Source organism: Ranitomeya imitator, chromosome 7 (genome assembly GCF_032444005.1).
Source record: "Ranitomeya imitator isolate aRanImi1 chromosome 7, aRanImi1.pri, whole genome shotgun sequence".
NCBI lineage: Eukaryota > Metazoa > Chordata > Amphibia > Anura > Dendrobatidae > Ranitomeya > Ranitomeya imitator.
In genome coordinates, this window is record NC_091288.1 from 90,843,697 (window position 1) to 90,857,405 (window position 13,709).

Consider the following 13,709-nt stretch of genomic DNA (forward strand, 5'->3'; position numbering starts at 1 on the left):
GATTTTTGTTCACTGCCCAATGATATAAAACTCAGTGAGACACCTTTGGTGTCCGCATTCTGCACTCTGCACTCCTACATAAAGTAAATGGATTTACTTTGGGGAGATTTGCTGTTCTGGCACCTCGGGGGCTCTGCTAATGTGACAGGGCATCCTCAAACCATTCCAGCAAGTCTGCACTCCAAGATGGCGCTCCTTTCAATCTGAGCTTCGCACTGTACCCAGACAGAGGTTTCTGTTCACATATTAGGGACTTGCATACTAAGGAAAAATAATGTTAAAAAATATATATGGGGGTCAATTTTCTCCACTTAGGCTACTTTCACACTGGCGGTTTTTGCCAGACGTCGCAATGTGTCGTTTATGGCCAAAAACGCATCCTGCAAAGTTGTTTGCAGGATGCGTTTTTGCCCCATAGATTAACATTAGCGACGCTTTGCCACACGTCGCAACCGTCGTGCGACAGTTGCGCCGTGTTGTGGTGGACCGCCGGGAGTTAAATGTAACGTTTTTTGCTCCTGATGGACCGCTTTTTCCGACCGCGCATGCGCGGCCGGAACTCCGCCCCCACCTCCCCGCACCTCACAATGGGGCAGTGGATGCGCCAGAGAAATGCATCCGCTGCACCCGTTGTGCAGTGCGTCAAACGCTAGTGTCGGAATCTCTGCCCGACGCATTGCGACGGGGAGATTCTGACGCTAGTGTGAAAGTAGCCTAAGGCTAGGTTCCCATTGCGTTATGGGACCGCGTTAAACGGACAGCGTTGCACGGCGAAATTAACGCCGTGCAACGCGGCCGTTAACGCGCCCATTCACGCTAATGGGAACGCGCTTCACTAGCGCGTGCCATGTTCGGCACGCGCTAGCGACGCGCCGGTGATTCCTGGCGCGCCGCGGACGCTGCTTGCAGCGTCCGAGGCGCGCCCGCGGTCCGTTCCCCGCTCTCGCAGATCGGGGATCTGCGAGAGCGGGGACGTTACCGCGACCCCGACCACAGCCCCATAGAAAACATTGCGTTAGCGCAATCCGCTAGCGCTAAACGGATTGCACTAACGCAATGTGACCCTAGCCTTACACAATGTAAAAAAATAAATGTGAGCATAAAGCAACATTTTAATAAATAAAAAAAAAACGTTTCACAGCACCTTTGTATCCTGTTTAAAGCACACGTGGGTAAAAAATGCTCACTGCACCCCTAGACTAATTCCTTGCAGAATTTAGTATCCAAAATGTGGTCATTTGTGGGGGTTTCTCCTGTTTCGGCACCGCAGTGGCTCAACAAATGTGACATGGCACCCTCAAACCATTCCAGCCAAAATGTTACTCCAAAAGACAAATAGTGCACCTCCCCTTCTAAGCCCTGCCATATGCTAAAACTGTAGTTTCTGATTACATATGGATATTTTTATTTAAATTGCGTAACACATTATTTATTTGTTTATTATGTTTTGCTTATATAGCGCTATCTTATTCCACAGCACTTTACAGACATTATCATCGCTGTCCCCATTGGGGCTCACAATCTAAATTCCCTATCAGTATGTCTTTGGAGTGTGAGCGGAAACCCTCGCAAACACGAGAACGTATAAACTCTAAAGAGTCCATTATCTCCTATGGCCTAGACGAATCAAGTGTGTTTTTAAAATGCTCACTACACCACTATGTGAATGTCTTGTGGGGTGTGGTTTCCAAAATGGCCAGCGGGTAAGGAAAGGGTGAATCAAACACCCAAAAACCCCGCCTCCATGGCTGAAGATTGTTCCCTCCAAATTCAGGTGACAGTGTCCCTTTAAGGCATCCACTATCAATTCCAGACAAAATTGTGCTTCAAAAGTCAAATTACACTCCTCCCCCCCCCTTTTTTTTTTTTTTTTTACATGAAAGGTTCCCTTTAATGAATGCAGTCTTGAATACCTTGGGGGATGCAGTTTTTATTGAAAACAAAGTGCCACAAAAACCAAAGTCAGAATCACTGTAGTCGCACTCCAGAGTGATTACTACATAAAATAACACATATGATTTGAAAAATGTGATCAGGTCAGAGAAGTGTACAGCGGAATCAGGATAATTTTGGTATACACTGAGGTTGTGGTTCCAGCCTACTCCCATAGCTTACAGTGCCAAGACAAAAGTAGTTTTTCCTAGATTATTTAAAAAGGCACATTTTCTCTTTTCTGATCTGTTATTTTAGGAAACTGCGGAACCTTTAGACTTTATGGAGACAGACATCTGGAAGAACATAGGGAATGCAAAATGTGAATGCAATTTTTACAGATTTGTAATGGATTTGCTGCAAATATGTTACCTCCAGGAATATATTAATGTGACCGACCATTCAGTCCAAATTGTGAGTTTGACTATACATGGCAAATGTCAGACATGATGTTGTTTTCTGTTCTTTTAACCCCTTAACGACTGCCAATACGTCTTTTTACTGACCTGAGATCTAAGAGAATAGCCTCCCCATACAGGTGACAATCCAGCAGCTGTCGGCTGTGCACTATAGCTGACAACTTGCTGCATTAGCCAGGATCAGTGTTGGCACCCGACCATAACTGTTTAACCCCTTTGATGCTGCGGTCAGTAGTGACTACATCATATAAATGGTTAACAGAGTGTGGGGGCTCTTTCTTTATCCCCATCGGCACACTGAGATCCTGATTGTGTGACCCTGATGTTTGCCATGGCAATTCACGGCCAAATAGCGGCCTCAGAGTCTGCTCAATATAATGACCTATTTAGAAGTAAGCGACATTTAGGTGGTAAAAATACACTTTTTCATTCCCATTATGCCACTTAATTCCTGGAGATCATCTGAAGGGTTAATAAACTACCTGACAGCAGTTTTCAAAATGTCGAAGGGTGCGGTTTTTAAAATGGTATCACTTTTGGGGTGTTCCAATATATAGGACCCCCAAAGTGACTTAAAACCTGGATAGGTCCCTAAACAAATTTCCTTGAAAAAATGAAGCCTTCTAAAATGCTAACAAAATAAAATAACATTTTAAAAATGGTGCTGATGTAAAGCAGACATGTGGGAAATGTTATTAATATTTTTCTGTAGTATCACTATCTGGATTAAAGGGATAATCATTCAGAGTTTGAAAATTGCTACCGTAATTTTTAAACATTTTTGTCAAATGTCTGTTTTGTGTTTATTTATAAAAAAAAATATAGACCTAAATTTACCATTATCACAAATTATAATGTACCATGAAAAAACAATCTCAAAATCAGTATTATTTGTTGAAGTGTTCCAGAGTTATTACAATATAAAGTGACACTGGTCAGATTTAAAAAATTTGGCCTGCTCACTAAGGGGTTAAACGATCCCGTCACGTTCCCTCTGTACAGATCTCCACTTTTATTTTCACAAAAGATCAAGGGCTATACACATTCTGTTTCATACTGGCTTTTGCCATTGCCTAGCTTGGCCATACGTGTTCAGTGACACCGGGAACAAGATGGAAAGTATTTCTAGGAATATTGTTTAATTGAAAGATCACTTGTGAAAGGAAGGGGAAAGGAATTAGGCAAAAGATGGGGTAATGGGCAGGGTGACGGAAGGGAGAGTCCTTTTGAGAACGAGCAGATATTCACATTTGTGATGTTGAGTGGTAGAGGTGTTTGTGAATGGTATAAACATTTATTTGTTTTTTTATTTGGAGCAGGGAGTGTGTGAGTTGTGGTATAAGATCCATACTTTAGAATATGATCTTACCGTATATACTCTAGTATAAGCTGAGATTTTCAGCCCACTTTTTTGGGCTGAAAGTAACCCTCTCGGCTTATACTCGAGTCATACCCGGGGGTCGGCACGGGAGGGGGAGTAGAGCTGTGTAATAATACTTACCCCTGGCATGGTCCCTGCACGTCCCTGGTTCCCCGGCGCCGGCAGCTTCTTCCTGTAGTGAGCGGTCGCATGGTACCGCTCATTACAGTAATGAATATGGACCCCACTCCACTCCCATAGGGGTGGGGCCGCATATTCATTACTGTAATGAGCGGTACCATGTGACCGCTCACTACAGGAAGAAGCTGCCGGGGAACAGACGTGCAGGGACCGCACCAGGAGCAGGTGAGTATAACGCAGTGCGCGATATTCACCTACTCCCCGTTCCACCGCCAGCGTCGCTGCGTCTTCCACGTCCTCTGCAGTGACGCTCAGGTCAGAGGGCGCGATGAAGCGATTAGTGCGCGCCGCCCTCTGCCTGAACGTCAGTGCAGAGGACGGGGAAGACACTGCGGCAGTCGGCGGTGGAACAAGGAGCAGGTGACTATAGCAAGTGCTGGGGCCTGAGAGGGGTGAGTATGCAATTTTTTATTTTTTTAATCGCAGCAACAGCATATGGGTCAAATGTCTGTATGGAGCATCTTATAGGGCCATGTACAGCGTTATATGGGGCAAATATCTGTATGGCGCATCTTATGGGGCTATGTGCAGCATTATATGGGGCAAATATCTGTATGGGGCCATGTGCAGCATTATATAGGGCAAATATCTGTATGGAGCATCTTATGTGGCCATGTGCAGCATTATATGGGGCAAATATCTGTATGGAGCATCTTATGGGGCCATGTGCAGCATTATATGGGGCAAATATCTGTATATGGACATGTGCAGCATTATATGGGGACAAATATCTGTATGGAGCATCGTGCAGCATTATATGGGACAAATATCTGTATGGAGCATCTTATGGGGCCATGTGCAGCATTATATGGGGCAAATATCTGTATGGAGCATCGTGCAGCATTATATGGGACAAATATCTGTATGGAGCATCTTATGGGGCCATGTGCAGCATTATATGGGGCAAATATCTGTATGGAGCATCGTGCAGCATTATATGGGACAAATATCTGTATGGGGCAAATATCTGTATGAGGCCATGGGCAGCATTATATGGGGCAAATATCTGTATGGAGCATCTTACAGGGCTATGTACAGCGTTATATGGGGCAAATATCTGTATGGTGCATCTTATGGGGCTATGTACAGCATTATATAGGGCAAATATCTGTATGGAGCATCTTATGTGGCCATGTGCAGCATTATATGGGGCAAATATCTGTATGGAGCATCTTATGGGGCCATGTGCAGCATTATATGGGGCAAATATCTGTATGGTGCATCTTATGGGGCCATGTCCAGTATTATATGGGGCAAATATCTGTATGGGACCTTGTGCAGCATTATATGGGGCAAATATCTGTATGGAGCATCTTATGGGGCCATGTGCAGCATTATATGGGGCAAATATCTGTATGGAGCATCTTATGGGGCCACGTGCAGCATTATATGGGGCAAATATCTGTATGGGGCCATGTGTAGCATTATATGGGGCAAATATCTGTACGAGGCCATGGGCAGCATTATATGGGGCAATTATCTGTATGGAGCATCTTATGGGGCCATGTGCAGCATTATATGGGGCAAATATCTGTATGGTGCATCTTATGGGGCCATGTGCAGCATTATATGGGGCAAATATCTGTATGGGACCTTGTGCAGCATTATATGGGGCAAATATCTGTATGGAGCATCTGTATGGGGCCATGTGCAGCATTATATGGGGCAAATATCTCTATTTAACATCTTATGGGGCCATGTGCAGCATTATATTGGGCAAATATCAGTATAGAGCATCTTACGGGGCCATGTGCAGCATTATATGGGGCAAATATCTGTATGAGGCCATGTGCAGCATTATATGGGGCAAATATCTCTATGGAGCATCTTATGGGGCCATGTGCAGCATTATATGGGGCAAATATCTCTATGGAGCATCTTATGGGGCCATGTGCAGCTTTACATGGGGCAAATATCTCTGGAGCATCTTATGGGACCATGTGCAGCATTATATGGGGCAAATATCTGTATGGAGCATCTTATGGGGCCCATAACCCACATTTGTGCAGCATTATATGGGGCATATTTTAATATGGAGCATCTTATGGAGCCATCATAAACTTTATGGAGCATTATATGGGGCTCCTGATTCAATATGGATATTCAAAAACACTTAACCTACTGATGTCTCAATTATTTTTACTTTTATTGGTATCTATTTTTATTTTTGAAATTTACTGGTAGCTGCTGCATTTTCCACCCTAGGCTTATACTCGAGTCATTAAGTTTTCCCAGTTTTTTGTGGCAAAATTAGGGGTCGGCTTATACTCGAGTATACACGGTATTTTGATATTCATACAAGTTCCAGTGTTCAAGGATCTTATCCTGCTTGGAATAAGTCAAGCGGGTTTTTTCAAATGAGTATGTAGTATTTGATTCATTGATCCATTCTGCTAAGGATGGGTGCTCAAGATCTTGCCAGTGTCTATCAAAACGAAGAAACACGCAAACCGCTTTTTTTTTTTTATCAACATATGCTTAAAAAAATAAAAATAAATAAAAACATATTTCACAATGTCAGTTGGAAGTTCATGGAACAAAGACTGATGAAATTTGGCTTCCTGACCCTTTGCATTGGAAAAATCTTAGTCCTCTACAGTAACCCTCAGCTAGGCTGAAGGTTAGCAATGAACTCACCCCAAGCTTCGATATCAGAAATGGGATGAGGCAGGGTTGCCCTCTCTTGCCCCTCTTATTCATACTTGTAATGGAAACTTTTCTACAAAAAATAAGACAAAACCCTGCAATCCAGGGCTTAAAATGTGGTCAAGCAGAGCATAAAATAGCTGCATTTGTAGACAATGTACTTTTACCTAACAGATCCCTGTAAATCAACTGAAATACTACTCAAAGAAATACACACATTCAGTCTCATGTCAAACTTTAAAATACACAGGGTGGCGCTCATAGCAGTCAGACATGAACAACCATAGAGATAGAGATCTCAAGGAGACCTTTGGTTGTTAAGCCGGTGCGCCGATGACCCCTGATCACGTGACGGGGGTTACCCGTGCGCACATTTCGGGCCAGATGGGTGAAGCGCATGTTAAATGCTGCTGTCAGTGTTTGACAGTAACATTTAGCTAGTTAATAGGTGCGGGCGGATCGCGATTCCGCCCGCACCTATTGCGTGCACATGTCAGCTGTTCAAAACAGCTGACATGTCCCAACTTTGATGCGGGCTCATTCCGTCCAAGGGCTTAAAGGGGTTAATTAATGAAGTCTTGAATACCGCGGGGGATGCAGTTTTTAAAGCAGGGTCTTGATTGAGTGGCCTCTTTGTCATAAAACGTCATTAACAGACATTTTAGGTACTGGACAACCCCTTTAACATCACATGACCAAGATGAAGAGAATGAATTTTCAGCGCCTTTAAATCACTGGTTCTAAATCACTAAATAATAGGTCTGTTTAGTAATGAATGTTTGTTTTGTTCTTTGATTCTTGGTTTCAGTTGGAAGAAAGTAGTTTTTTTTTTTGTAGCTCAATTAATGTAGAACCTTTGTGTTAACCTTTGCGCAACCAAATTTTTTCCTACATGTTTCTTCAGCCACTTCTCATATAAAGACCTTGAATTAGCACCTTGGCTCCATTACAGACACATCATCCTCACTTTTTCTTATTGTAATGGCCTACTGTAATGGTCTAATGTACTTTTCTTATATATTCATAGATATATACATAGATACAGTGGGGAAAGAAAGTATTTAGTCAGTGACCAATTGTGCACGTTCTCCCACTTATAAAGATGAGAGAGGCCTGTAATTGAAATTATAGGTAGACCACAACTATGAGAGTCAAAATAAAAAAACAAATCCAGAAAATCACCTTGTCTGATTTGGCAAGATTTATTTAGCAAAATATGGTGGAAAATAAGTATTTGGTCATTAACAAAGGTTCATCTAAATATTTTATTATACATTCTTTGTTGGCAATGACAGTGGTCAACCGTTTTCTGTAAAGTTGGCACACACTGCTGGTGGTATGTTGGCCCATTCCTCCATGCAGATCGCCTCTAGAGCAGTGATGTTTTGGGCCTGTCGCTGGGCAACACGGACTTTCAGTTCCCTCCAAAGGTTTTGTATGGGGTTGATATCTGGAGACTGGCTATGCCACTCTTGGACCTTCATATACTTCTTACAAAGCCACTCCTTCGTTGCCTTGGCTGTGTGCTTGGGATCATTATCATGCTGAAAGACCCATCCACATTTCATCTTCAGTGCCCTTGCTGATGGAAGGAGGTTTGCACTCAAAATCTCACGATACATGGCCCCATTCATTCTTTCATGTACATGGATCAGTCGCCCTGGTCCCTTTGCAGAGAAACAGCCCCAAAGCATGATCTTGCCACCCCCATGCATCACAGTAGGTATGGTGTTCTTTGGATGCAACTCAGCATTCTGTCTCCTCCGACACGATGAGTTTTGTTTCTACCAAACAGTTCTACTTTGGTTTTATCAGACCATATGACATTCTCCCAATACTCTTCTGGATAATCCAAATGCTCTCTAGCAAACTTTAGATGGGCCCGGACATGTACTGGCTTAAGCAGGTTGACACATCTGGCACTGCAGGATCTGAGTAGGGCCCTGGCTGCATAGTGTTTTACTGATGGTAACTTTTGTTATGGTGGTCCCAACTCTATGCAGGTCATTCACTAGGTCCTCTGTGGTTCTGAGATTTTTGCTCACTGTTCTTCTGATCATTTTGACCCCACGGGGTGAGACCTTGCGTGGAGCACCAGATTGAGGGAGATTATCAATGGTCTTGTATGTCTTTCATTTTCCTGTTATTGCTCCCACAGTTGATTTCATTACACCAACCTGCTTGCCTATTGCAGATTCAGTCTTTCCAGTCTGGTGCAGGGCTACAATTTTGTTTCTGGTGTCCTTCGACAGCTCTTTGGCCTTCACCATAGTGGAGTTTGGAGTGTGACTGTTTGAGGTTGTGGACAGGTGTCTTTAATACTGATAACAAGTTCAAACAGGTGCCATTACTACAGGTAATGAGTGGAGGACAGAGGAGCCTCTTAAAGAAGAAGTTACAGTTCTGTGAGATCCAGAAATCATGCATGTTTTTAGGTGACCGAATAGTTGTGGTCTACCTATGATAGGTACCGTAGCTATGATGGGCAGCATCAATAGTAAAAAGTTGGTCACACTTGTCAAGCACTATGCTTGACAAGTGTGACCAACCTGTCAATCACTTTTCCAAGCGATGCTTCAAATCGCTTGGAAAACGCAAGCATTCTGCAAGTTAAAAATGCTTGTGTTTTGCGAGAAAACGCATGCGAATTCCACATGTGTTTAACCCGTGGCAGGGAGTTTCGGAAATGCTGTGCACATTTCTGCAGCATTTCTGCAATGTGGGCACATAGCCTTAAGTGGGAGAAATTGCACAATTGATCGCTGACTAAATACTTTTTACCCCCCACTGTAGATATATATAATGGGAAAAATAGCTTTGATGCCCATAACTGATATAGCCCAATATAGGATAGAAGATAAAAACCCCTGTTTTTCCAAAATGTCTTCAATATTGGAGGCCATTTGTGTTTATCTATGTATCCAAAATGCAGATTGCCATTTGATAGTCAGTATGTTTAGAATACTAGAGCAGTTTTACTGACCTATGCATACTATTTTCAGAAAGTAAAAAAAAAGATACCTGCGATCCAGAGTTTTATCCAAGAGAAATACATGTTTTTCTTGTATATAAATGGTTCAGGACTATGGGCTGAACACTGATCTACATGAGAATCTGCCTCCGTAGAATATTTTAAGTAAAAGGGTGAGTTGCCAGTGCGACATGTAGGCTTACCAGTGTAACCAGAGTGATGTGTAGTGGCCGCAGGGGTGAACCTAGCCTCTCTGCTGCCTGAGGCGAATGGAAAAATGGCCCCTCCTCCCCCCCAACACACACACACAGTCCCTGCTGGAGGGGGGGGGGGGGCGGGAAGGAGGGTGGAGGGGGGTGGACACTTGGCCCCGGAGTTTTATAAACAAAAAAAAAACAAAAAAAAACCTAGCAGCGCAAATCCAGTTACCGTATATACTCGAGTATAAGCCGACCCGAGTAGTATAAGCCGACCCCCCTAATTTTGCCACAAAAAACTGGGAAAACGTAATGACTCGAGTATAAGCCTAGGGTGGAAAATGCAGCAGCTACCGGTAAATTTCCAAAAGTAAAAATAGATACCAATAAAAGTAAAATTTATTGAGACATCAGTAGGTTGTGTTTTTGAATATCCATATTGAATCAGGAGCCTCATATAATGCTCCATAAAGTTTGATGGGCCCCATTAGATGCTCCATATTAAAATATGCCCCATATAATCCTGCATAAAGGGTAATAAGGGCCCCATAAGATGCTCCATAGAGATATTTGCCCTATATATAGTGCTGCACAAGCGTTATGGCCCCATAAGATGCTCCGTACAGCCACTTGCCCCTTATAGTGCTGCACAAGTGTTATGGCCCCATAAGATGATCCATACAGTCACTGCCCCTTATAGTGCTGCACAAGCGTTATGGCCCCATAAGATGCTCCGCACAGCCACTTGCCCCTTATAGTGCTGCACAAGTGTTATGGCCCCATAAGATGCTCCGTACAGCCACTTGCCCCTTATAGTGCTTCACAAGTGTTTTGGCCCCATAAGATGCTCCGTATAGTCACTTGCCCCATATGCTTTTGCTTGCCCCAAAAATCACATACTCGCCTCTCTTCGCTCAGGACCCCTGCACTGGCAATATTTACCTGCTCATCGTGCGGCTCCGTCTTCGGCACTGACGTTCAGCAGAGGGCACGCACTGACTACGTCACCGTGCCCTCTGACCTGAGCGTCACTGCCAGAGGACGCTGAAGACGGAGCCGCACTGGAACGAGGAGAGGTAAATATCGCGCAGCGCTGCGCTCCCCGTATACTCACCTACTGCTGGCGCTGCATCCCTGCTTCTTCCACCGCTGCATCTTCTTCCTGTATTGAGCGGTCACAGTTACCGCTCATTACAGAAATCAATATGCGGCTCCACCTCTATGGGAGGTGGAGACGCATATTCATTTCTGTAATGAGCGGTACCATGTGACCGCTCAGTGCAGAAAGAATCTGCAGCGCTGGAAAAGCAGGGACTGCAGGGACCGCGCCGGGAGTAGGTGAGTATACTACTACAGAATCTGCCGCCCCTCTCTTCTGCCGCCTGAGCCAAAGAGCTCAAATCGCCTCATGGTAGCAGCGTCACTGAGTGGCCGCTCTCTGCTCTCCTGATCTCACTGCAGAGCTGTGTGTGATTATGCCTGACACATTGGTATGTTCCTCTCCGCTTCATTTTCCCAGGCAGATAGGGCTGTAATATTGTTACAGTTCAGCAGAGCTGTGAGGGCTGCAGTCAATGTGTTTGTAAGAAGACAAATCTCATTGCTACTGTTCTGTGTTAATTACCAGTTCAGTTCAGTATTAGTTACAGGTCTCAGACTGGTAACTCCCCTTTCATTTACAGTAATTCCAGGAGGCGGATTCTCCTGCAGATCAGTGTCCTTCCCATAGTCATTAGACAGCTCATTTACATATAAGAAAAACGTTAATTTCCCTGGAATAAGACATTAGATTGCAGGTATCTATGTATCCTTTTATTCAGCTTCCTTTGACCTACATGCACATGTAGACGTTTTAGGAGGGTTGATCCTACGGACAGATTCCTTTTTAGTGGTTGTGAAGAATATGAAAAAGTGACTTTTGTTCCAATAATAGCAGCACCAATTTTGTCCAGGAGCTTTGTCTGGTATTGCAGCACAGGCTCATTTTTGATAATCCTAGTTAACCTCCTTTAATGACTAAAGTGATGGCCGTATTCTGCTTAGATTCTGTTTGAATGGTGTTCACTAATAGTGTCTCCTTTCCTCACAGTATCGCATGCTCCTCCGCCTCCCTCTATACTACAGGTAACTCCTCAGTTACCCCTGATGGGATTCGTGGCTAGAGTTCAAGAAAACAGTAAGTTTCTGTGACTTGAAATGTCTATCCACTAGTTTGAATGACCTCTACCAGTTTGTTTTTTTTTCTTATTCCTTTTGGTGTCTTCTGATAAAACCCTGTATCTTGTTTCACAGAACGATCTGGAATTAAAAACAATATTTCCGTTATCTGGTATATTAAGACATAACCTTTTTTATGTAATATATTTTTTTTTGTGAGAATAAATGTGTATTTTAACTTGTTTGAACTTTTTAAATAGGATTTACACCCAAGAATTCAAACATGGTCATTTATTAATAAATTAAAAGGTAGTGCCGTAGCCAAAGTTTATTAATTTATTTGCTACTTGGTAACAGAGAAATCCATATTACCTCCTGCTTAATTATGGTAATTTATTTCCTAAAATTGTCTCCAGGTATTACATGTGTATATATGGCCAGATTATATTTTTTAGTTATTGAAAATTATGATTACTCTGTCACCAGATGGCATACATTAAAACAGACCTCCTAGACTTGATGAATCTAGTGTACGAAGTTTAAAATTGTGTGTTAGAATGGCTGTATAGTCCTTTGGAAACTTCACCTGGCTATTATTAAAACGAGTATTGAGCTCTAGCTGGACTCATAAAATGCTCATGTTAAGTGTGTTGTGTGCTGTAAGTATATTTATGTGTAAGGGTATGTGCTCACGTATAGAGCTCCTCTGCGGATTTTTCCGCAGCGGATTTGATAAATCCGCAGTGCAAAAACCGCTGCGTTTTTTACTGCGGATTTATCGCGTTTTCTATTGCGGATTCCGCTGCGGATTTACACCTGCAGTTTTCTATTGGAGCAGATGTAAAAACGCTGCGGATTTCGCACAAAGAATTGACATGCTGCGGAAGATAAAACGCTGCGTTTCCGCACGTTTTTTTTCTGCAGCATGGGCACAGCGTTTTTGGTTTCCCATAGGTTTACATTACACTGTAAACTCATGGGAAACGCTGCGGATCTGAAGCAAAATCCACAACGTGTGCACATACCCTAAAAGTCTCAGTATACATAGTCAGTACACCTTGTATTCTTGCATAATTTGTTCTCACATTTCTGTCAAATTAGTTTCTGAGACTCCACCTCCCCCACCTCCTACAGAAGAACCAGTATTTGATGAATCTCCCCCGCCACCTCCACCTCCGGAAAACTATGAGGAGGAGGAAGCTGCAGTAGTAGAGTACAGTGACCCGTATGCTGAAGAAGACCCACCTTGGGCACCAAGGACCTACTTAGAGAAGGGTATGTGAAAAGATTTTTGTCCATCTGGTTTTGAGATAAGCCTTGAAGGAACCATTAACTTGAGAGTTGACCAACTGACCTTGTGATTACACCAGACTGCACACAGAACAATACTACACTGGACAAGACGGACTGTAGAGTGCTTACTAAAGGTACCGTCACACTAGAAGATATCGCTAGCGATCCGTGACGTTGCAGCGTCCTAGCTAGCGATATCGTCCAGTGTGACAGGCAGCAGCGATCAGGCCCCTGCTGTGCTGTCACTGGTCGGGGAAGAAAGTCCAGAACTTTATTTCGTCGCTGGACTCCCCGCAGACATCGCTGAATCGGCGTGTGTGACACCGATTCAGCGATGTCTTCACTGGTAACCAGGGTAAACATCGGGTAACTAAGCGCAGGGCCGCGCTTAGTAACCCGATGTTTACCCTGGTTACCATCCTAAAAGTAAAAAAAACAAACACTACATACTTACCTACAGCTGTCTGTCCTCCAGCGCTGTGCTCTGCTCTCCTCCTGTACTGTCTGTGAGCGTCGGTCAGCCGGAAAGCAGA

At 43.6% G+C, this 13,709-nt stretch overlaps 1 protein-coding gene across 14 annotated transcripts in view; it reads left to right on the top strand.

Annotated features, from left to right (window-relative positions):
* Positions 1-13,709, top strand: part of ABI2 (abl interactor 2) — a 158,663-nt gene that overhangs the window by 140,053 nt on the left and 4,901 nt on the right. For all 14 annotated transcript variants that reach the window (XM_069733657.1, XM_069733643.1, XM_069733644.1 and 11 more), the window contains 2 exons: positions 11,816-11,902; positions 12,985-13,158. In XM_069733657.1, the coding sequence (XP_069589758.1) occupies positions 11,816-11,902; positions 12,985-13,158 (261 nt within the window). The remainder of the gene's footprint in view (positions 1-11,815; positions 11,903-12,984; positions 13,159-13,709) is intronic.